Source organism: Peromyscus leucopus, chromosome 13 (assembly GCF_004664715.2).
Source record: "Peromyscus leucopus breed LL Stock chromosome 13, UCI_PerLeu_2.1, whole genome shotgun sequence".
Taxonomy (NCBI): domain Eukaryota; kingdom Metazoa; phylum Chordata; class Mammalia; order Rodentia; family Cricetidae; genus Peromyscus; species Peromyscus leucopus.
The window spans coordinates 3,358,443-3,382,591 of NC_051074.1; the positions used below are offsets into that span (position 1 = coordinate 3,358,443).

General features: G+C 40.2%; 1 protein-coding gene across 8 annotated transcripts in view; it reads left to right on the top strand.

Moving 5' to 3' along the window:
* Dis3l2 (DIS3 like 3'-5' exoribonuclease 2) overlaps window positions 1-24,149 on the top strand; it is a 322,501-nt gene that overhangs the window by 37,351 nt on the left and 261,001 nt on the right. For all 8 annotated transcript variants that reach the window (XM_028876243.2, XM_028876240.2, XM_028876244.2 and 5 more), the window contains 2 exons: window positions 5,551-5,604; window positions 12,959-13,060. In XM_028876243.2, the coding sequence (XP_028732076.1) occupies window positions 5,551-5,604; window positions 12,959-13,060 (156 nt within the window). The remainder of the gene's footprint in view (window positions 1-5,550; window positions 5,605-12,958; window positions 13,061-24,149) is intronic.

Consider the following 24,149-nt stretch of genomic DNA (forward strand, 5'->3'; position numbering starts at 1 on the left):
GAAAGAAAAATAGCTTAGGATTTTGATTATAGATGTACACCTTTATGAGATAGGGTTAGAACAGTGTTCTGTAATAGTATTAGTTTTTGCTTCCTTTTAATTTTTGCATTTGAAGTGACTTTTTGCTGGCATTAACACAAAACAAAAGATCTGATCAATATAACAGCTCATATTCCCAGGAGTTTGTAAGTGATTCCTCCTGGCCTATGACATCATAAGCCAACATAGCCAGAGGCCTTCTCACCCTCCACCCCCCACATATGAGAACAGTTGTTCTCTGCAGATGGGATGAGGAATGGGTTCCAGATATGAGGTCACCATGAGAAATATACAACATTGTAAATAAGATTTTCATAGGCAGAGAAACAGAGTACATCTGCTTTTGGATACAAACTTTCTGTGTAGTTGTCTGGGTAAGGTAAAAAGCTAGACAAGAAGTGATATTTTAATGCCATTGGAGAAAATTAAGCATATCAGATATACTTAGAAATATCTGCCAACTTTTGTATTCAGATGTAAATATATCAGGACCTCCTTTTTCCCCATTAAAAGAAAATTATTTTATCGATAGTAGGGAACTTAAAAATTGGTACAGGTATTAGTTAATGCCATGACAAAAATTTGAGATCTCATTGTTTATAGGAAAGAGGAGACCACAGTGACCAAAGAAACCTCTTTTCTGTATTTGGAAATGAATTGCAATAAAACATGATTCTGTTCATGTAGTTTTCTTAATAAACAGTTCTCATGTCAGTGTGTTATTACTCTGTGCTTAGGTACAGTATTGGTTGGTTGTTATGGGAGATGCTGTGAGAGATGAGAGCATGGTGGCCATGCCTGGAAGGAGGTCTAGAGTAAGGGATAACCAAAGTGACTTGGGCAGGGAGATGGTAGAAAGGGTCTTTTAGAATCCAGATGATGCATTGACTAGTGGAAGTCCAGAATTAGCCCCCAGAGCTACTGGAGGCATGATGTCAGGATTCTTTCTGGAATAGAATATTGGTGAGATGTTGTGTTGGACTACTGAAAAGCCCTATTCTAGGAAGACAGAGGATATGGCGGTCTCATTTCTAGGAATTTCACTCCTTGTTAAGATTGAGGTCAAGGGCTAGAGAATTGGCTCAGTGGCTAGGAGCACTGGCTGCTCTTCCAGAGGATCCAGGTTCAATCCCAGCACCCATAGAGTGGCTTCCAACAGTCTGTAATTCCAGACTCAGAGGATCTGCCCTCTTTTGGCTTTTGAAGGCACAGCATGCCCATGGTGCACTGAAATGCAGTCAAAACACCCACGTGCACAAAGGGGAAAAGATTGAGGTCTGCTTGAGTGTGTATTAAAGTTGGGAGCAGTAGAGGTGACAGGATGGAAGGAATGCTTAAGAAGAGAGGCGGCATTCAGAGTTAGGATCCCAGGGACAAAGGGAGAACTTCAACTCTGCAGACATTAGCTAATTGATGAACTTAAGAACCATTTCTTAACAGCCTAGGTAATGTCAAGCATTCAGGAATGAGCACTAGAAAAGTCACTGGGGAGGTAGGCAAAAATAACTACATTAATGACAGAAATTATAGGCTGGGTCATTGTTCAGAGTGAAAGATGAGAGAGAATAGATAGAAGCCACTGTACATAGTGTGGTTAGGGAAGACTTCTGTGAGATTATCCTGTAGGTGAGACCTGAAGGGCAAGAACAAGACAGCCATTTTCAGCCTTCAAGAAAGATTATATAGATAGAGGGATCAGTGAGCGGAAGGACGGCAAGCTGAAGACTTGATGTTTTTGAGACATAAGGCACAAAGGGCGAGTGAAGCAGCAGCGAGGTCATTTAGGGTTCGAGACTGTGTTAGGAACTTGGATTTCATTCCGAGGACAGTGGGAAGTCACCAAAGGGTAGTAAGTAGGAGAACGCAGCCTGTTTCATGTGTTAAAACTGTCTCTGGCTATTGTGAGGTGAGTAGACTTGAATGGAAGCTGGAAGTTCACTTAGAAGGCCTTGAAGTCTACTAGCTAAGAAATGTGGAGACATGAAGAGAGAGAGAACAGGGTGGTGACCAGGAGGAGAGAAGTGGATGGCTGTGGACTAGAGCTGACACAACATGCTGAGGATTAGATGTGGATAGGGAGGCAGAGGGAGAAATCCAGGATGATTTCTAAGCACCTGAGTGCATCAGGTGAAGGCCTGATCTTGCTGTTGTTAGTCAAGCTAAGGAAGACAAATTGGAAATGTGCTGGTTTGGGGGATGTGTAAATGTGTGAGGAGGTTCTGGTGATGACTGTAGCCAAGAGGCAGTTGGGAGCCTGGATTCTGGAACCAGACTCTCCAGACTTACCTGCTCAGTGCTCAGTCACCTCATCTGTAACAAATGAAGAAAGTAGTATCCGTATCATAGTTGTGGGAGTTAAATTAGGTCATAGCTAATTTAATTTAAATTAATTCATTAGCTCTTAAAAGTGCATGGCCCATATTCTACCCATATAAGTAGTATTTGAGATTGTTTTTAATTACTGTCAGAGGAACATCTGTAATTCAGCTGAGGTGGTTGCTGTCCGGTGGAGACAGCTATCTGCAGTTGTATGTCTTAGGATTATTTTTCAAGAAAATCTGGAAACATTCCTTAGTTTTAAGTGTTTCAGGAATACTATAAGCCAGCTAAAATGTATTTGTGATTGCCAAGGTAGAATAATCAGACCATTTGTGTGTTAATTTTCTTCAGTGGCATTCTGGTCCTTGGGTATAGGCAAGGTGAAGACAAATAGTTGGGGTCACTTGAGAGATAGGCTTTTTTGATTGTGTATAAGAGGAAATGGGGACCCAAGGCCCAAGGTTTGTGAAGCTCAGGGGTAATGGCAAGTAAAGACTGCTGGCTAGCCAAGGAGGTGAGCAACCATAGTAGAGGGAGAGTGGCTGGTCAATTCTTTGGAGGTAGATTCATGGGCTGTGGCATGGAGGTCTTATGAAACTGGCCTTTTATTTGGAATTCCCATGGTAAGTGAGATGGAATTATAGAAGACTCCAACTGGACTTCTGTGTTTGAAGTAATTCGATAGTAGGGTACAGTCAGTGGAAATGGTCACTGGGATGAGTGGAGACAAAGGTGGCTTGAGTGGTTTGGTTATTGATATGGCTTCTGAATGTTTATAGGGATTGGGATAGGAGGGAAGGCAGTGGCACTTTCGTCAAAATACTAGTGAATTGGTGCCATGATCAGGAAGGTAGAAGCTGTACCGAGTCTATGGCGTGAACTTCAAAAGGGTTTTCAAGAAAGAATATAGGAACAAACTAATTTTAAATCCATTATGGGAAAACAGTCTTCACCATCCTTGAGACATTCTCTTTGACAGCACCTAAAGGAACCAGTGACATTAGAGCTGAGCCAGGTTCTGAACAGGTAAGAAGTTGCAGGAGCATTCAGAACAGGGTGGGAAGTACATGATCTTCTTGATCACTGGTCAAGCTCCAGACTTGGAAAAGTTTGAACAAAGGGAAAGATAGGAAATTGGGTGAGTTCTATAAAGACAGAAATGCAGGCCTCAGCCTCCTTTGGGTGAAACTTCCTCTGCTGGATGATTCTTTGAATTGGAAGACTATTTCTTGACAGGCTTTACTCTTACCTTCTTTCAGGCTATAGGAACAACTCTGGTCTGCTGAGGACCTGGTTGGAGGTGCCTGTTTCTACGTGTGATCTGTTCTCTCTGGAGTCTGTTCCTGACATCCAGTTCTTAAGTCAGATTTCCAAATGCAGATCTGAAGCTCTATGCTTTAATCTGTTGTGAGGTTTGGGATAGAGAATCAAGAATCAAGAGCTTTCTGGTGCTTTTAATATATTTTCTTTTAAGTGGAGCCTAAATGCAGATCTGAATAATGTGTGTCTTTCCCCCTGAGCCCAGCCTTGGCTTCTCTCAGTGTTCTGCAATTAAAGGCACACTCAAAATAAGAGGCTAACCCTTCACTGAACTGAGAGGGAGATGATAAAAGAATAGGAATTAAAAAAAAAAAAGGTTAGAAAAGGGCGTCTGAAAATGAAATGCTTGAAATCCTGTTTCAGTTCACGGAAGGCTTTCCCCCCAGACTGTCCATTATTCCCTATTGTAATCTCATCATGGTACATAGTGCCTGTCAAAGTAGTTGTCAGAAAATATTTGTTGAGTGTATGAGTATTTAGAAAAAATTGTTAAATTTTCTTCCTGAAGGAAACTTCAGGAAGAAACAATTGCTTTAGAAGTGAATTTGCTTCAGCACTTTTAACGAGGAAGCCTGGGGCAGCTTGTCAGCCATACCTCCTGGCCCTCCTTCTGTATCCATAAGCAGAGTTGGGCAGGATGGGGAAGAGGGACTGCTGGACCTCTTGCCTGCTCCTGCTAACACTGCACCTCTGGTGTCCTTCCCTCTGGCTTACCTGTTCCTTTGGCTTTTCTGTTAGGACTGTATACCATCTCCTGAGCCTTTCAGGGTGTCCTGGCTGAAAGTATGTTGTAGCTGTAACTTGAGAGCATTCCACACATTTTCTTTCTCAAGGGACCAAGCTTAATTATTATTCAGCACCCTATGTGGTCTGTTTCAGGTTTTGACCATAATCACTATTTGACAAATTGTTAAGGACTGAGTGATCATTTGTGATATTCTAATTGGTGTGTTAAGATGTGTACCATGGCATGAAAATTTGTAATTTAAACACCAGTGAAAGAAATAAATTATTTTCCATTTGCTTTTATGCCTTCACCTATCTTGTGAATTATGTGCCCTTGAGTCATTCATTTTAGTGGGAAATGTTATTTAAACACTTTCTCAAGTTATCCTTTGAGTCGTGTTGTTAGGAAAACAGCTTCTTCCTTCCACGTGTCCCAGTGGCCTGCCTGTGAGTGCAGCTGGAATCTAGGGAGGTTATGGTTTCCTGAAAAGATGCACAGCACTGAGCTGCTGTTGAGGACTGCCCCCAGCTGCACCCCTGTACAGAAGTAGACCTTGACTTGGTGCTGGAGTCATCTGAAGTTGAAGGCAGACCGGGCGGCCTAGCTGTGGAGCTAGCATTGCCGTTCGCACTAAGAGCTGGTTATGAACCGTTTTGAATTATTAACTCATTCGGCTCTGCAGAGGGACCATAGTAAAACATGTGCATCCAGTTCCTTGAGGCCAAGTATCCAGTTAGAAGCCAATTTGAAAAATAGCCGCAGAAACGTGCCATTGTGCAAAGGTCATGGAACTATGAGAGCAAAAGGACAGCTAATGTGAGGCCTAGTCTCCAGATAGCCTTATTCAAGTCAAGGTTTAATGTGAAGACAGTAGTTGTCATTTCCTGGTCTGCCAAGTGCTGTTCTGTCTTAAGCTTTGCCCATCACAGCAGGGTGTCAGTCTGAGCCTTCATTGTTTGAACCTGGTGTTTAACATACCAGCCCCAATCAGTTTTCATGCATTTAACCCATCGTTCTCATATATCTAACTTGTTTTCTGAATCAGATTGTTTAAGAATTTTTTATCAGAGAACAGCATACAGAGGAAAATCCTAACTATCCAGCGAGTTAGATTTTTCACGGTTTTGTTTTGTTTTGTTTTAAAGGGTGTATTGAGAATTAATCCAAAGAAGTTTCATGAAGCCTTCATTCCTTCTCCGGTAAGTTTTTAACTTTATAATAAACTTAATGTCATATTGAATATTTTAGATGTGCTCTGAACTTGAAATCATATACTTTAACTAAAAAGCAGAACAGTAAAACAAAATCGAGAATAGGCAAAGATTTGCTTCAAATTTAAATAAATAAAATTTGCCTTTGGTTCACTACCCCTTCTGCCAGTCTTAAAATCGAATGCCAAATGAGAGGGGTGGTATTTGTTCTGAGGCTGCAGAAAGCAGCTGGGCCCAGGCAGACTACCACCAGTTCATGTAATTGGATGCTCTTGGTTTATAGCTTAAAAGGATTTACAGGTTTTTCCACTGATTTAAGTTAATCTTTCCTAAACAAATATGCTATCTACTTTTGTTCTACTTCATGACCTAATCTGAACATTTGTCCAAAAATAGTGGGTAATGCTTTTTTGTCAGCTTCTCACTTCACCTTCATACAGGTGACAGGCCTTCAGATGGGGCTCTTTCCTTTTTGGTTTTGGGCTATTTCTTCTCTCTAGTTTAATTAAGTAGGTTCACACTGAGAAGTAGTTAGCAGCAGGTTTGTGCAGAAGGAGCCTTGATTGTACAAAGCTGAGTGAGCACTGTTCTTGAGTTCCTGGCCTAATTTTCCAGGATGTTGTAATAGATAACTGTAACTTTTTATTTACAGTGGAAGAGACCATAGGGGTGAACTTATAGGAGAGAAATATGACACAAATGCTTCAGTTAACATGTTTTGTTTGCTAAATGGCAAGTTTAATAATACTACCATGTTCTTATAGGTGATTCTGTTATTAGTATTGTTGTTATTATTACTATAGTGACCTTGTCATCTGTTCTCAAGTTCTACTCAGTTCCTTTTCTCCTTCCCACCAGAAACCAAGGACTCATATTTACATCCAAGTTCAAGGCTTGCTATTACATTAGGGAAAAGGCATCTCTGACACTTCACATTCTTTTCTCTGAATCATAGTCTCTTTCTTGGACAAACATACTTATATTCTGACTTGTACTTGAAAAGTGACAACCTTGAGGTGGTAGTTCATCTCGGGCACAGTTCTGTTGTGAAGTAGAATGTGGTTACATGGGTACTAAATTCTAGAGTTTGCTCATAAAATGAGCATGTACAAGAAGGTGCTATGTTAAGAGTCAAGACTAGCCATCTCTCAATAGGTTCTGTAGAAGCAACGTTTTTTTCACATTAGAAAGGGTGACTTTTATTGTTGTTGTAGGATTCCATTGGAGGAGTTTGATTAAATCAGCATTCCTTGTGTATGAAAAACAGTGATTTTTAAGCATGAAAAGCTCACTTAATGGAGTAAGGAATTCATTCCATAAGGTATCTATGAACTGAGCAGAGTTGAAACTTCTCGTCTACTCTGTGTATGGATGTTCACCCTCACTGGCTGGAATGATAAGGAGGACTGTAGCATTTTGAAAAATTTATTACTAGCTTTTATTTTTTGTAAGTGCCCAGTCTTGAGTTCCTCTAAGTTTAAATCTTCTTGAAGGGACAGAACCCCTCTAAGGGACAGAAGAGACACATGTTTCAAATATATAAAAAGTTTTGAATCAGGGGCTGGAGAGATGGCTCAGGAGTAAAGAGCTTGTGGTCCTCTTGCAGAGGACCCTGAGTTCAGTTCCTGGTGACTACATCTTAGGCTTTGTGAACACTACGGTTAGGTGCACATAGTAGTACCACACCCTATACTTAATTTAAAAATAATAAATATAAATCTCTAAATCAAACTAATAATCCATTAAGCAAAAATGTATTTCATGGGCCAAAGAGATTGCTCATAAGTAAGAGCACTTGCTACTCTTCCAGAGGACAGACGTTTGGATCCCAGCATCCATGCCAGTTACCCCACAAGCCCCTGTAACTCTAGCTCCAAGGGATCTGACTCCTTTTCCTGGCCTTGGTGAATACCTACATGCACATGCATATGCACCTTCACATGTACATAAATAAAAGTAATCTTAAAAGTATGTTTTATGACAATATGCCTCTATGTAGCCATGTTTGTTTGTGTGTAGAATTCATATTCCTCCGAGCTTCGGGCTGACTGAAATACAGAGTGTTCACCTGCATCCCGCCCCCTTTCTTTCTCAAGCCTGAGTCCTTGTCTCCTCTTGGTTCTTACAGTCCAGAAGGTTCTTGCACGTGCGCCCGCATCTATGCCTATCGAATCCTATAGGTTGGGGCACTGTACTCAGGGTTGTTTTTTTTTTTTTTTTTTTTTTTTTGGTTTTTCGAGACAGGGTTTCTCTGTGTAGCTTTGCGCCTTTCCTGGAGCTCACTTGGTAGCCCAGGCTGGCCTCGAACTCACAGAGATCCGCCTGCTCTGCTCCGAGTGCTGGGATTAAAGGCGTGCGCCACCACCGCCCGGCTGGTTGTTGTTTTTATTAGCAGCATTGTCCCTTGACTTGCATGAAGTGCAGGAGTGCCATCTAGGTGCTTGGGCCAATTTCAGGGGCTCACTCCTTTGGCTCTAGAATTTCTTGTCAGATGAGAAAGGCTGAGGAGCATGGTGAGGTTGCTACAAATTAAATTCATATTCTTTGTTTTGCAAGTGTTGTGTCTATACAGTTTGGTTTGTTAAAGAAAGCTGGGAAACAGAAGCAAAATGTGTAGTGATGTTTCAGAGGTTCTCAGTTGTTTTCATACTTGAAAGTGTTTTCCTGTCATGTTCTATTTAGAAAGATTCAGAGATATGAAGTATTAGGACTTTTTTTTTCTTTCTTATGCCTCATTTGTTCTTTTATCTAGAATCTAATGGCGTAGTTACATTCTTTCAGAAAGATAAAAGCTACCAAATTTACCTCTTTGGAAGATTGGCTGTAAAAGCTGTTCATCAAAGCCCAATTGTAGGTGAATATAAATAGTTTTGGATATTGGAGTTAATACTGCATTCTTGTTTTGGGGCTCTTTTGGACAGTTTTGGTTTTCAGAGGTGTTGTAGAAAGAAATTGACAAGGACAGTAGTAGATTTCAGTAGTGTGGATTTCTGGCTAAGTGTAGTTCATGTCCATATCAAGAACAAACTTCTAAGAACTCCAAAATCCTACAAGTAGACTAGAGAATGGGATGTTGGGGTTCGAATGTAAGTTAGAAGAGGGTATGAGAAGAGTCTCTGACCTGACCATAGGAAATAGAAAGATTTCCTTATTTGTAATATGAAGAGTTGATTAAATATCACCTGTTTATCATAACTTCAGAATTCTAAGGCCTTTGGAGAGAAAAAAAAAAAGGAGATTCGATTAAATTAGTTAGGTTTATTCTTATTCTAAAAATGATTACTTAGTGTTATTTGCCATGTGAAAACATCCACCTAAGCTAGTGGGCTAAGACTTTATCATCAGGTATAAAAGCATATTTTGTTTTGAGGGAACCTAACTTGGAGTCATTATAATTTCTATAGAAAGCAGATTTTTGTCTTCTTATGGCAGATCCCAAATGTATGGAATGAGTCACATATGTCTACCTGCCAGTATCTTGAAATTCTTGGCAAAAGTAAAATACAAAGTGAAAATAAAAGCAAATATCTTGTAAGAAAACTAAGATAAATGATAGTATTACAATATCTTTTTATCCTATTTGAGTTGAGATAAAGAAGAAAAATGGATCAGCTTTTTTGTTGTTTTTGTCCTGGATTATATTGGTCTAAGAAGCTCTGTAATTTGTATGTGCCTTGTCATGGGAGACACCTTTATCCAGCTGTGGAATTTATTTCTGGTCCAAAAGGATCTGTTCCACCAACAGAGGATACTCCGACCATTATGACATTCTTAGATTGTCCGTCCTCATTGTCTTTTTTGAGTTAGATTTTTCCACATTCCTTTTTTTAATGGATGTTCATCATTCAGTTACTGCCTCTGTCCTCATCTCCCTTTTCCCTCCTCTTTTAGATATTCTTTCTGATCTTCTTTTTAATGGATAAGGCAAGTCCTCTAGCACCCAAGTGAAGAGCTGACTTATGTGGATAATATTGAGCAGTTTCTAAGTCAAGTATCTTTAAAATAATAGACTTAGCTGTAGATAGAGTCTTCTGAGTGAATCAAAGACTGAATAGTGATGGAATAGCCAGAGGTGGTCTCAGGTTCTACTCATTCCCTCTTTTCTTGGTTCTTTGAGACAGGAATACCACAGTATGACCAATCTTTAATTTCTGAGCCACCAAAGTATTATTATAGCTGCTTGTTGAGGAGGCATTTCATTGCTGATGTTTTGATACATGAGAATGGGTTAAGGTGACCTCTGAACAGCTCTCTTCATTGGAGGGAGGTTCATAAGATCATGGTGCTTTAAATATATTGCAGAAGGCAACAATTAATGGTGATGGGTCACACTTGAGTTGTTCACATTCTGTTTACCAGTCATCTGTTTCTCTTAGAATCTCATCACAAGGTCAAACTGCTGTAATTCTTTGTGACTAACATGGTAGCTGTTCCATAGGGACTAGTGTGGGGTGGGGTCAGGTTTGGCAGAATGTAGGCCACAGCTGCCAGCCATCACTAGAGTGGAAATTGAACAGAATATCTGTTTTAAAATATCTCAAATTTGTTTGCAACTAGGAACTATAAAACATGCTGAGTGGCTAAAATCTCCCTCTCTCTCTCTCCTTTCCCTTGATGTGGGGTTGGTGATTTTGGAGTGACAGTTTTAACTAACTAGAATTTTATAGTACTCAGTTTTTGAATGTTAAATCTTATCAGTATAGAGTGTCTCTATTACAAAAAAGTGACTCTCCAGACACTTTTGCTGTCAGATCCTATAAGCAAAGCCAACATTTAACTTCTCTTTTATTCTCTGGAAAGGAACACATAAGTATGACCTGGAAGAGTAAAGAAGAGTACATGTTTGTTGATGAGACATTTTTCTCTAGTCCTCTGACCTCCAAAAGCTTGTTTTTCCTTAGCTGTTTCTTGCATTGAAGTGATTTTGCAGAGCAATCAGGCTTATCGAGAAGACTCTGGCACCCATTAGGCTTTGAAGTAGATGGCTGGGGGTCGGGGTGGTTCACTGGGCACCATACCACTTACAGTGGGGATTTCTGGCAGTGAGATGAGAAAGCTTAAGGTGTCGGCGATTCATGTGCATGGTCTAAAGCAGTGATGTTGCGACCCTTTAACACAGTTCCTCAGATTGTGGTGACCCCAACCATAAAGTTATTTTGTTGTTACTTCATAGCTGTAATTTTGCTACTGTTATGAATTATAATGTGAATATCTGATATGCAGGCTATCTGATATGTGACCCCCATGGGGATATTGACCCACAAGTTAAGAACCACTGATCTAGAGCTTACTATGTTCCAAAGTCAGGAACGAGGAGATTTGAAGATGCTTTATGAATCTTAAATTCTTAAATTTTTTTTTTTTAGAATTTCATATATGAGTATTGTATTTAAATTATTTCCCCTCCTTCTCATCCAGCTTCTCCTGAGTCTCCTCACTACTCATCAAATTCATAATTATATGTTTATGTGTATATATGTGCATGAATATACTCACATTTATGTACATATAAATATATAAATACATCTGTTGAGTCAGTTTGGTGTTGCTTATATGTGTGTATGTGTTTAGCATCTTGGGTAACCTATTAGGAGGTTCATCGGAGAGGAAGACTGATTCTCCTTCTCTCAGAAGTCATTAATTGCCTTTAGCTCTTCATCTAGGGTTGGGGTCTTGTGAGATTTCCCTCATCCACTTTGGCATGTCAACTGGAGTCATCATTGTGCAGGTTTTATTTATGTAACTGCATTGTTGAGATTTTATTGTGCAGCTTCCTTATCACAATATAGAAGACACTATCATTCGGCAGACATCTTGGTCCTTTGACCTTTACAGTCTTTGTGTTCCCTCTTCTGCCATGTTTCTTGAGCCTTAGGTTTGGGGCTTGTGCTGTAGATGTATCTTTTGAGGCTGGACCCCACCTCCCCAAGTCAGTTGTTCTCTGCCTTTTGACCAATTGTGAATTTCTGCAATGGTCTCTGTCTGCTGCAAAAAGAAGCTTCTATGATGAGAGATGAGAGGTGCACTTATATGTGGGTAGAAGGAGAAATATTTAGAATGCAGTTAGAAAATATACTGGTTTAGGAATATAGCAGTAGTAGACTCTCCTCTAGGGTCTATGGCCTCACCAGCCACCAATAGTTGGCTGGATTTATAGTATCAAGAATAAATTACTTTCTATTGAGTGGGTTTTAAGTTCAATTAGATGGCCGTTGGTTAACCCCAAGTTATGAGTACCACTTTCACACCTTTGGGGTTATCTTGCAGTTCTGGCCAATGTTGTGGTTCATAGGCATTACAGTTGGGTTGGAATATCAATTTTGCTTTTATCCCTAGCACCTTATAGTACTATGCAAGCTGGTTCTCAGGAAGAAGGCTTCCAGGTCAGATCCACAGCTCTCTTCCTCCAAGTCCTGTGTCCGAAGTATGTGGTGTCCTCAGCAATAGGGATTGAGCTTCAGTTTTGGGAGGCAACTTAGGACAACAGTAGTGGCATATGTTATTTCAAGAGTCTTTTGGACCCCTTGACCAACCCTTGAAAGGAGGGTTCCTGTGCCTGGCACAGGGGCTTTTAAAGGCCTTGTGGAATCATGTTATTTTTATGTTTACTTAAAATTACGTAGAGGTATAAGTGTTTACGTATACATCTGTTAAATTAATCTCAAGCGCTTGCTCTTTCCTTCTCTCTCTCTTTCTGTTTGGGTTTTTCTTTTTCCAATCTAAAGCTAAAAAGGATAACATCATCTTTCTTGTTTTAGTAATCAAAGTCTGCAGTCTTTTTTTTTTTCAAGACAGGATTTCTCTGTGTAGCTTTGCACCTTTCCTGGAACTCACTCTGTAGACCAGGCTGGCTGGCCTCGAACTCACAGAGATTTGCCTGGCTCTGCACCACCATGCCAGGCAAAGTCTACAGTCATTTTTTTTTTTTTTTTTTTTTTTTTTTTGAGACAGGGTTTCTCTGTGTAACAGCCCTAACTATCCTGGAACTCACTTTGTAGAGCAGGCTGGCTTCAAACTCACAGAGATTTGCCTGCCCCTCTCTCCCAAGTGCTGGGATTACAGGTGTGTGCGACCACACCTGGCCCATCTTTGTTTGTTTTCTTTACATGCTTTTCTTTGTTTTTGTCTGCCTTTAGTAGGTCTCTGCTAGTCTGTTCTCAGGTTTGCATTGCCGTTGTTTTTATCAGAAGAGACTTAGTTCTCTTGAGATTTGTTTGAGGCTATGGAGTAGTGTTCTTGCTAAGTTAGTAGACAGGTTTAGAGTCTAAACACTTTGAAGGAAATCAGTTGTGACTCCAGGTCTTAGTAAGTTGACGTTCCTTTATTTCTCCTTCCAATTTAGGATGGTGATCGGGACATTTTTATTGATGGAGTTGTTGCTCGTAATAGAGCTCTAAATGGGGACCTTGTGGTTGTAAAACTGCTTCCTGAAGACCAGTGGAAGGTGAGTTTAAATTTCCTTTTAGGCATCTTGTGTGTGTGTGTGTGTGTGTGTGTGTGTGTGTGTGTGTGTGTGTGTGTGTGTGTATGGTGGGCTACAGGCCCTTTGGGCCCCAAGGTAAAACCGAGTGTTGCTTCTGAATCATACTACTGAATGGGATTTGAAGCATCTTGTTCCCTCTCCAGTCCATATACCTTGTCAGATCCTTGCATGGATTTCTGATAGTCTTTTGGATAAGAAAAATGCTTATAGGGTCTTACGCTTGAAATCATTCATTACTTTCCTACACCCTATGCTGTGAGAGCTGGGACAACAAATCCACAGAAATGATGGTATTTCTTTATTGGTTTCTGTTGTCTGTACCGAAACACACTGCAATACATACTAGTGCTGAGATGAAAGGCATATACCAACAGGCCTGCATTTAGAGGTCTGATTTTGTAAATTCCCATGCTGCTAGAGCTAGCTGAGCAAGAAAGAGTTTGGCAAAATAGGTAGCATCCCTGAAGTCAGTACCGTTTAGACTTCATGGACAAAACTACTGTTTTTCTTTTACAGTTAGTATGTAAAAGTGGAAGAAATCAAACGAGAAATCATTCTGGCTGTTGTTTGAACACTGGACTCTAGTGGGGACACGTCTCGTGTTACAGAGAGCGAGTATGGAGAGAAGTGGGCGTGTGAAGGTAGAGCAGACAGGAACTGGAGGCAGGTTTGAGGAGGAGCCACAGACACATGTTAAGTCTTGTGTTTAAGCAAAGTGAGTGTAATGTCATTAGCTGAAATGAGGAAGAGCATGTTTTGCTTGATCTTATTAATATTTTCCTTTTGGATGGATATATTATTGAAAAACACTTCAATACCCTAGAGGGTCTCACTAGTAAACCACTAAACATTTAAAGAAGAAATAGTCCTTGTCTTATACAAGGAGTGACCCTTTTCTCTTCATTCTATGAGGCCACCATTATGAAATAGCAGCAGAGTGGGAAACAACATAAGAGATCTACAGATGAATACCTCTGATAAACACAGCTGAGCAAGCATCTAACAAAATATTAGCAAAGAGACTCTAGGAGCATGTGCATGAGAATAGAACGTGAGTATGTGGCACCTATCCTAGACTGCAAGGTTGACTTAATGTTTAAAAGCGGTCATTGTAGCTCATCATTTCAAACTAAATTTGACACCATATTTCAATCAAGTATCAGTCAGTAGACATAGAAAACACATTTGACAAAATTCCACAACTATTTCTGATAAAAATTTGCAGCAAACCAGGAATAGTGGTCATGTCATGACCCGAGAACATGTAGAAGATGTTAGAACAGTGTCATTCTTACTGCTGAAAAGCTGTGCCCTCAAAATTGAGGAAGAAGTGAGAAGGCCTTGTAGTTACATAGGGCAAAGTCTCACTGTGTAGTCCAGACTAGCACTGAACTCAGGACCCTCCTGCCCTATTCTCCTGAGTACTAGAACAGTGAGTTCTGGGATGTAGGCATCGGCCACCAAGCCTGCCTTTCCTACATTGTTTTGGAGATTCAAGGCAGTACAAAAAGGAACTAGGAAATGAATATTTTATTATCTTACTACATGATTTTCTATGTAGAAAGTCCTTTCTATTGAGTCTATTAAAAAAGGTACTAGAAGAAGTAAGTTATCAAGGTTGAAGAATAGAAGGTTTATATAAAAAAATCATTTGTACTTCTACATACTGGCAATGAAAAGCAGGAAATTAAAAAATTTCTGAAAATGCCATTTACAATTAGGAGAAAAATATGACATTATTAGGGAGAAACTTGACCAAAAATATAAGCAGTGTATACTAAAACTATAAAGCATTAGTGAGAGAAGTTAAGAACTCAGTAAATGGTTAGAAATATCATGTTTATGAAATAAAAGAGTCAATATTGTTAAGATTCCAGTTCTACTCAAATAGATCAAGATCAGACTGATCCAGTGCACTACACCCTCCAATATCAGCAGCCTCTTTATAGAGTTTATAGGTAGTTTTCAGATTTGTGCAGAAGGGTGGAACATCTATAAGAGCCAAAGAACAAAACTGGAGGACACAGCACCATCAAAAGAGACCATTGCTAAACTCCTGTAACCAAGGCAGGTGTGCTCGTAGCATTAAGATGGACACGCAAAGAAGCGGAACAAACTAGAGAACCCAGAAATAGACTCACACTGTTTGGCCATTTCTCTAGGTGTTGCTAAGGTAACTCAATGGGAAAGGGATCTTTTTTCCAACAAATGTTCTGTGCTAGTTTTATAGATATATACAAATAAATTAACTTTGCCCCTTAGTATATACAGGGATTAGAATAGGCGCAGCGGTGCTTTGGGAAGCTGAGGCAGGAGTATTGGAGGTTGGAGGCCTGACTGGACTACATAGTGAGTTCAAGGCCAGCCTGTCACAGGATGGAAATGAGAACACCAAGGGCTAAGGAAGGAGCTCAGCTGTAAGGAGTGTATCTGTAGTTGGCTCTAGGTTCAGTTTGAACCATAGCCAAAAGAGGGACCAGCAAATAGAAGGAAACAGTGGCTTGAAGTGAATCAGATCCCAGTGTTTGTGTAAAAATGCCAATTTTCTATAAGAAAACTAAGTAAAAAATATTTAGATTTTCAGATTTTAGACATCAGATTTGGCTAATATTTCTTTTTTTAAATTTTTTTTATATATATATTTTTGAGACAGGGTTTCTCCGTGTAGTTTTGGTACCTGTTCTGGAACTCACTCTGTAGACCAGGCTGGCCACGAACTCACAGAGATCTTCCTGGCTCTGCCTCCTGAGTGCTGGGATTAAAGGCATGCTCCACTTCTGCTTGGCCCCAATATTTCTTAAGTATAACCAAAGAAATTAAAATGTATAAGAAAAAAGTCAATACATTTGATTTTATCAAAATCATACACTTTGCTTTTCAATAGCTACTGTTTTAAAAATAAAAAGATGGGTCACAGATAAGGGGAAAGATTGCAAAAGACATCTGACTATGGGCTTTTATTTAAAATATAAAGAAATTAATTCAATAATAGCCTAGTTACAAAATGCACTAAAATTTGAACAGTTTTAGTAAAGATATGTCAAATATGGGAAAAGATATTCAACATTAGTCATTAAGGAAATACGAAGTAAAATCACAAGATACTACAGATCCATTAGAATAGCTAAAGTTAAAAAGATTGACCATGTGTTGGTGTGGGTATTGTTTAATAGTACTGTTGAAGGGGGAAAAATGGACAATCACTTTGGAAAGGAGTTTGATAGTTTCTTAAAAAGTTGAGCATATGACTCATATATGATCCAGCCATTGCATTCTTGGTTGTTTACCTTAGTGAAATGAAATTATTGCCACATTAAGTCTTACAAATGAATAAAGTTTTATACACAAATGTTCAGATTTAACTACAAAATGGAAACAAATATGCATCATTATGAATGAATGAACCTATTTTGGTATGTCCATTCAATGGAATACAATTCATCAGTAAAAAAAAAAAGAAAATGACTTATGTGTACCACAAGATAAATAGATCTCATAATAATTATGAAAGAAGATAGACAAAAAGAATACTCTGTGATTTGATTTGTTTAACAATCTATAAATGCAAAATAATTAATAGTGTTATTAATATTAAGACCAGTGGTTACTTAGGGTGGGAGTAGGAGTGGTGCATATGTTTATTAGATTTTGTGGGATTGTTGCTAATTGCATGCAACTTTCAGGACTCATCACTTTGTACTTTTAGTATACATAGTTTATTATATGTTAGCTTTCCCTCAAAAATGTTGTAAAAATAGTGAAAATAAAGATGTTTGTATAAATGACTTTGGAATTCCACAAAGAGGTAGAAATTAGACATGTATTTTGGGGAGTCATCAGCATACACATAGTGTTTACGGCAAAATTGGTGGGTGGGTGTATTATCTAGAGTCACAGCTAAGGAAGGGGGAACCCTGACTACTAAGTTCATGTGTGAGCTGCTGTTTAGAGGGTAGGTGAGGACAGTGTAGAGAGCCCTCATCTCTGTTGTATGGGGACAAAACTATGATGGCCAGGCTATGCCTGGTGTAGATAAGGGGCTGATGCAATGTGAGGATGTAGGGAACAGATGAACAGTGAAATGGAGTCATCAAATTCAGTGTCTTGTAGTCCATATGACTTGTTCAAAGAAGAGGGTATGCTTTCGTTGTCTGTGGTTTTTGAGAGAGTCTTTTTGTGTAGTCCAGCTTGACTTCAAAGTTGCTATCCTACCGCAGCCTTCTGAGTCCTAGGATTATAGGCATGTGCTTTTGGATGTACCTTGTTTTCTTTTACTAATCTCTCTTGGCTGGCTGACAGGATGGAGCTTAGTAGAAAAAGTCAGCAAGAAAGAAGACAGTATAAGTAGTATGTGTGCTCTGGAATATAAGGAGCAGCTGAGCCCAAAGAGGGCAGAACCAGAGACATTTGATGCAAGGGCCTACCTAGTGTAGGCTGAAATATACCTTGTGTTCTTTCACTGTGGGGCGGCCTTGTGTAAAAACAAGGCAGCAATAAAACTCTGAAAATGAGGGAGCTGGAGAGATGGCTCAGAGGTTAAGAGCACTGCTTGTTCTTCCAAAGGTCCTGTGTTCAATTCCCAGCAACCACATGGTGGCTCACGACCATCTGTAGTGAGATCTGGTGCCCTCTTCTGGCCTGCAGGGGTGTGTGCAGACAGAACACTGTATAATAAATAAGTAAATAAATAAATAAATCTTTTAAAAAAAAACAAAACAAAACAAAACTCTGAAAACAAAGTAGGTTCTTCATGTTCTCAGCTACTTCTTCTTCTGAATCTCCATACTGTGGAGGGAAATATTTCTTACAAGTTACAAGAAAAAGAATCCCTGACCCTTGAGTGCTGGGTGCTAGCTTCATTCATTGAATTAGCATGCACCTCTGACCTACAAGGGCCCGAGGACTCTGGAGACCCTGTAGCTTTTGCTTGGATGGCGGCATAGGTATCTTGGCAAGAGGCAAAGCAGCCGCTGTTCTTTGTGGGACTGAGCAACTTTAGAAGTTGGAGGCAGCTGGGTAGGGGACTATAAAGTCTCAGCAGCTCATTTAGCATTCAGGAGTCTGGAGAGGAGATGGCTCTCAGCAGATAGGCTTTCAAAGCTGAGAACAGTTATTTCTTGTCCTTGAGAAAGATGGATGTGAGAATGCCAGGCCTTAGCATAGGCTAGTCTTTAGCCTGCAAATTATTTGTCTCAGGATTTTGATAAATAAAAATTCTTATTCAGTAGGGCCTCCTCAGTGGTGCTCCAAATTGTGCATTTCTAACATGCTCCCAGAGCTTGTCGATTCTTTTGTTTGGGGAGCCATTCCTTGAGTAAAGAGCTTAGTGGAGCAGGAGGGAAAGTGAAAGAAGCAGATGGGATCATTAGTCCTTGGACCCGAGCTCTGTTTGGTAGGAAGATGGTTGAGAAGTGTGATATCAACAGTCGTGGCTGGGTTACTTGAGTCCCAGGCTAGATCTTGTGCCCTCTGTCTATTGGTAGCACCCTAATGAACAGAGATTGACAGGGACAGTCATAGGCTTTACTGGCAAGGAGCCTCCCCTTCTTGGAATTGCCCTGGTATAGGGCCATACGGCTGCCACTGATGAAGGGCTGTTTTGATGTGCACATGAGCTTCTTTAGCTTTTAGAAAATTTGAGATTTGGAGGTCACCCTGGTTGCTTATTCTTGTGTCTGTGGAGCTCCCAAGCATCTTCACAGACTGCTGACAAAGGCTTTGGCTTTTTTCAAATCAGCTCCATTAGGTATATCTCTTAGGCCTTTTAGCTGGAGTATTTCACAGCTTCTCAGTTTGAAGGGCTTGGAAGTCTATTTGCTCTGACCTACCTGTGACAGTTGTTCGTGAAAGATTCAAACTAGAGAGAAGAAAATATTCAGATTGTCATCAGAAATCCCAGACATGTATAATATAATACAGGTACCTTAAAACATGCTGGCCAGTTGTCTTACAGGTTTGTTAGTATAAAAACATGTTGTTATCAAAGGCATTTCTAGTCAGTTGTGTAAGCGAATGTGAATTAATTGTATTATTTGTTTTTGCTTCTTTATGCTTGTTGTGTTCACCCTCTTGGGTATGCAAACTGTAGTGCCTTTAGGGTTTTAGAGAAAAATAACAGTTCTTTTAGTTGTAGTAGTAAATAGTCAATTTATTTCACAGCATGCATTTTGGCAAAATAGATAGCTATAAAAGTGTCAAGCTGTGAGGCAATAATAAAAATAATTTACTCTTATATAACAATTTTAATTTCAGAATTCTTTTACATTTTTAGTGTTTGTATATAATAGACATCTACTGAAGGATGTTTGAGGGACAAATGATCATTTCTTTACTTTGCCAGCTGGGAACTAAGATACTGTGAGAGTGTGTGGTTTGAACAGTTTTGAGCAGAGCCAGGGCTAGAATCGGGCTCTCTTGACTTTTGTTTAATGCTCTTTTCCCTCAGGTATTCAAAGGGGTGGTGGTGGTGGGAACCATGCCCAAGCATTGATCCTGTTTCTTCTTGGAGCTGTACTGGATAACCAGTGGCTTCTCCCATTTGTCCTGCCCTGGGCTAGATCCTGGAGATATAAACAGAATAGGTCCCAGGTTTGCCCTTAGGGAGCTCGTGGGCTGGTTGGAAGGGGATGGAAATAATTATGGTAAGGTTTACAGCATGGAAAGAAATACACATCATTATATAAGCAGCAAACACTCTGAGACAGTTGGAGAAGGTGGCATAAAGGTTACATTAGAATTCAGGTTTGAGGGATGAGAGCTTTTGTTTTGTTTTATTCCAGGATGAGAAGGATTTGTCAGGAGAGGGTTATGGAAATATTAGGTTTCAGAGAAAAACATGTGGGGTGAACTGTTGTCTAAATGCTGAAGTCTCTCTGCTGACTCTCCTGGACATGAGGAAGAACCGGGGTTCTGCCTGTTCTCAAGACTCTGCCCTCCAAGGAAGACCAATGCCCCTGGAAGCTCATACAGTCCCTGATACTGCTTTGGTTAGAAGTGTCTGTTTGCTAGGGCCAGGAGATGAGTTAATTGGTAACATGCTTGTTACACAAACCTGAAGACCTGAGTTTGGATCCTCAGCACTCACAAAAAAGCCAGGTGCAGCGGTGCACATCTGTAACCCCAATGCCATGGGGTGGTGGTGCGGTGCGGTGCGGTGCGGTGCGGTGACAACAGAGACACAGATGTCAGGGGCTCGATGGCCAGCCTGTCTAGCTGAAATGTCAAACTCCAGCTTCAGCTAGAGAATCTGTCTCAAAAAGTAAGGTGGGGAGCTGGGTGTGGTGGTGCACATGTTTAATCTTAGCTCTTGGGAGGCAGAGGCAGGTGGATCTTTGTGAGTTCCAGGCCAGCCTGGTCTACAGAGTGAGTTGCAAGAACAGTCAGGGCTGCACAGAGAAACCTTGTCTCAAAACAGCAAAATTATAATAAGGCAGAAAAGGCTAGAGGAAGACAACTGACATTGACCTTTGTCTTCCACATGGGTACCCACTAGCAGCTGCACCTACTTAGGTACAGAACACACACACACACACACACACACACACACACACACACACACACACAGCACACATGCACAAAAGATGAAGGATAAGACTGTATAATAGTTTTGAAGAATGAATTTTTTAAGCCAGAAAAGGATGAGAAGAGATGGAAGAACCAAAACAAAAATCAAGATAGCAAACGAATATTTTTGGTGTGCGCGCGCACGTGTAAGAGTGATAGAGTATATGTGAAGGTCGGTAGACAACCTCGGGTGTCGGTTCTTGCCTTTCTACCTGGTTGAGGCAGGGTCTATTCACCGCTTTGTAAGCTTGGCTGGCTGGCAAGCTCGTAGAGGTTCTCTTGACGGACTTCCATCTTTCCATAGAAACTCCATGGAATTATAGATACTTGCACTACTGAGACCAACTTTTAAATTTTGTTTACTTTAGTAATATGACTTCTGGGGACTCGAACTCAGATTGTCAGGTTTGCATGGTAAACACTTTTACCCACTGAGTCATCTTCCTGACTCTTTGTCCATCTTTTAAATTGTAATAACGTTATCCTGTTATTTTCCTCCTACTGTACTCCAGTGTAGTATACTACAAAGAAACACATAGAAGCTTTGTGGCTAACTGATGATTGTGAAATTTTTTATGCTTGCTGTAGTAATAGGTACTTTATTCAGTATCTCATTATTCTTTAATGTGATGTTATCTCTAGCTCAGGTCTTCGAATGAGAAAAATGGGGCTTAAACATCTTAATATAATTAATGTTACTATAATTAAGGAGTAACAGTTGGATTCAGAGTTATGTTTCCTGATTTTATCATCTCATTGGTATTTGTTAATCCAGGAATATCAATGAAGGAATTATTTGATGTATATGAATGTTGTCTGGTATCATAGAATTAGTATGAATTTAGCAAATAACAATATTTTTAGGCATTAGATAACACCTTAAGTTGCCACTAAGATTAATGAAGATGACTTTGTCAGTTAGAATGTCTGAAGCCCAGTGTTAGTATCAGAAAATAGTTTAGGAAACATGACTTGGAACTCCAGTGGCTGCGTGTGAGGCCTAGGAAGTGTGGCAGCTTCTCTGGGTGTTGTGGAGGCAGGTGCCTGACAAGAGAGCTGACTGACAGAAGCCTAAACCGAGAGCTGTAGTGCACAGGTCAGAGCAGGGTCAAAGGGTGAGAGACCTAGGTGCTATCCTGGCTCAGTGGCAGCAGATTTCAAAGGGCAAACAGGCAATTATCATGTAGGAATTAGTAGCTCCTACTAGGGATTTCCAGAGATGTGCCTCTTTTTTTTTTTTTTTTTTTTTTTTTTTTAAATTTTATTTTACAATACCATTCAGTTCTACATATCAGCCACGGGTTCCCCTATTCTCCCCCCTCCCAAGCCCTCCCCTTACCCCAGCCTACCCCCCATTCCCACCTCCTCCAGGGCAAATCCTCCCCCGAGGACTGCGATCAACCTGGTAGACTCAGTCCAGGCAGGTCCAGTCCCTTCCTCCCAGACTGAGCCAAGTGTCCCTGCATAAGCTCCAGGTTTCAAACAGCCAACTCATGCAATGAGCACAGGACTTGTTCCCACTGCCTAGTTGCCTCCCAAACTGATCAAGCCAATCAACTGTCTCACCTATTCAGAGGGCCTGATCCAGCTGGGACCCCTCAGCCTTTGGTTCATAGTTCATGTGTTTCCATTCATTTGGCTATTTTTTTTTCAATAATTGAGTAAAACCGAAATTTATTATAAGCCACAGTCATCCTCGGGACCTCCATGCTATATATAGAGCCTTTATGGTTGTATGGGTTGTGGTCTGATTGTTCTTTATTTTATATCTAGAGAGATGTGCCTCTTACTACAGAGTCTTAGTGGCAGTCACTGGACTTGGAGCCACAGGGAGTCACACACATGGAGTCACACACAGAGAATATGGTCCCAAGCAGAAGTAGAACTCTGAGAGGCAGAATTCTGGGCTTTTTGGTTACAGCAAAAGAGGCTTGGGGGACAAGATTCAGCTCTGTGTCTTGGCTCTGAGAGATGGGCTGAAAGGGAAGCCCTCATGGCTTTGATTGGGAACCAAGGTGAGATGTAGCCATAGTAACCAGCTCAGAGAAAACTAGAGTAAAGGAGGCTGACAAGGTCATATTAAAATTAGACACTATTAGAACAGTGTGAAACAGAAGTTGACTAGTGAATGAGAGAGAGATTTCAAGCGAAGTTTTTATTCACTGGAACTTAGCCTTTGTATACTTTTAACTGAATGCTAAGAAGTCTGAGAAGACAGGCTGGAGTCTACTTGATACATGGATACCTACTGGAAACCTTATGTTATTATGAATCATCTCATATATGTTGATGCCTTACATTGGTGTGGGAGGAAATCAGTTAGGTCCTGTGCTAGTTGGGTCTAGATGTCTCTGAAGACACGATTGGGTCACCCAGGTTACAGTGCAGTGAAGTAAGTGTATGTTCCAGATAGCTGTGGACAGTTATGGACATTCTCCAACACGCCTGTTGTGTGCTTACTAAGCAGGCTTGCTTTTGTGCAGGGATAGCGATGCTTAAGCTGCGAGGGCTCAGGTGAAGTTTTTTTTTAAAGAAAAGATTGGCTCAGAAGGAAGTAGCGTGAGTTTGAAGGAATAAAGGAAGTGCCGATAGGAGTGCTACTCTCATTCTAAATTAAACAAATACAGAAATCAAAGTGTACATTTAATCCCTAATTGTCAGTGGCTGGTCCAAACCTTCTTAGGGTCACAAGACGTTGGCCTGGTACAGTAAATTGTTTCCTTTGACAATCAGCGTTTACTCCAAGAGATTGTTTGAAAGTTTTGTCTTCTAAGTTCTTCTTTAAATATGCACCCATCATGGTAGATTATATTTAATCCAATCTCTTACATAACCACTATCGTTTTGGATTGTTGTCAATTCCAATGGAATTAGAAGTTCTCAGAACTGTTTGCTTTCTTGGCCTGCATGGCAGTCCCAGAAAGGACTTGGAAGGTACTTAATGATGGAGGGAAGGTTTGGAAAACTCCACCCAGAGTTGTACAGTGGGTAAGGTGTATCTACTACCATGATCAGGTTTTCCTGAGATTCTTATGTACACAAACCTATTTTTAACAGTCATCTTTTCTCCCTCAGTGTTGCCAACTCTGGGCTCAAATACTTCAAGTTCTTGCCTGTTTTAAACATGTCTTCAGATCTCTGTAATTCAGGTTGAAATGTCTGAAATAAAGACTGTATCATTTAAGGATAGAGTAGCTTATTTATGCTGGGAAACTCCCAATTAATATTTTTAGGATTATATGTTAAAAACTTATTTCATTCCTCCTTAATTCCATGGAGATAGTTTGATGAAATCCATATTCATTGCAGCGAATGAGTTAATATAGACAAGATACAGCAAAATGGCATGTAAGTGCTCCAGAAGTATCAGTATTCCTAGAAATGAAAACTATAAAGCTATACTTTGGCCAGGATCACGTAACTCAAATGTACTGTTTCTAGCTCTTTAGTTTGATACTGATAACATTGGTGCATAGAAGATACAAAA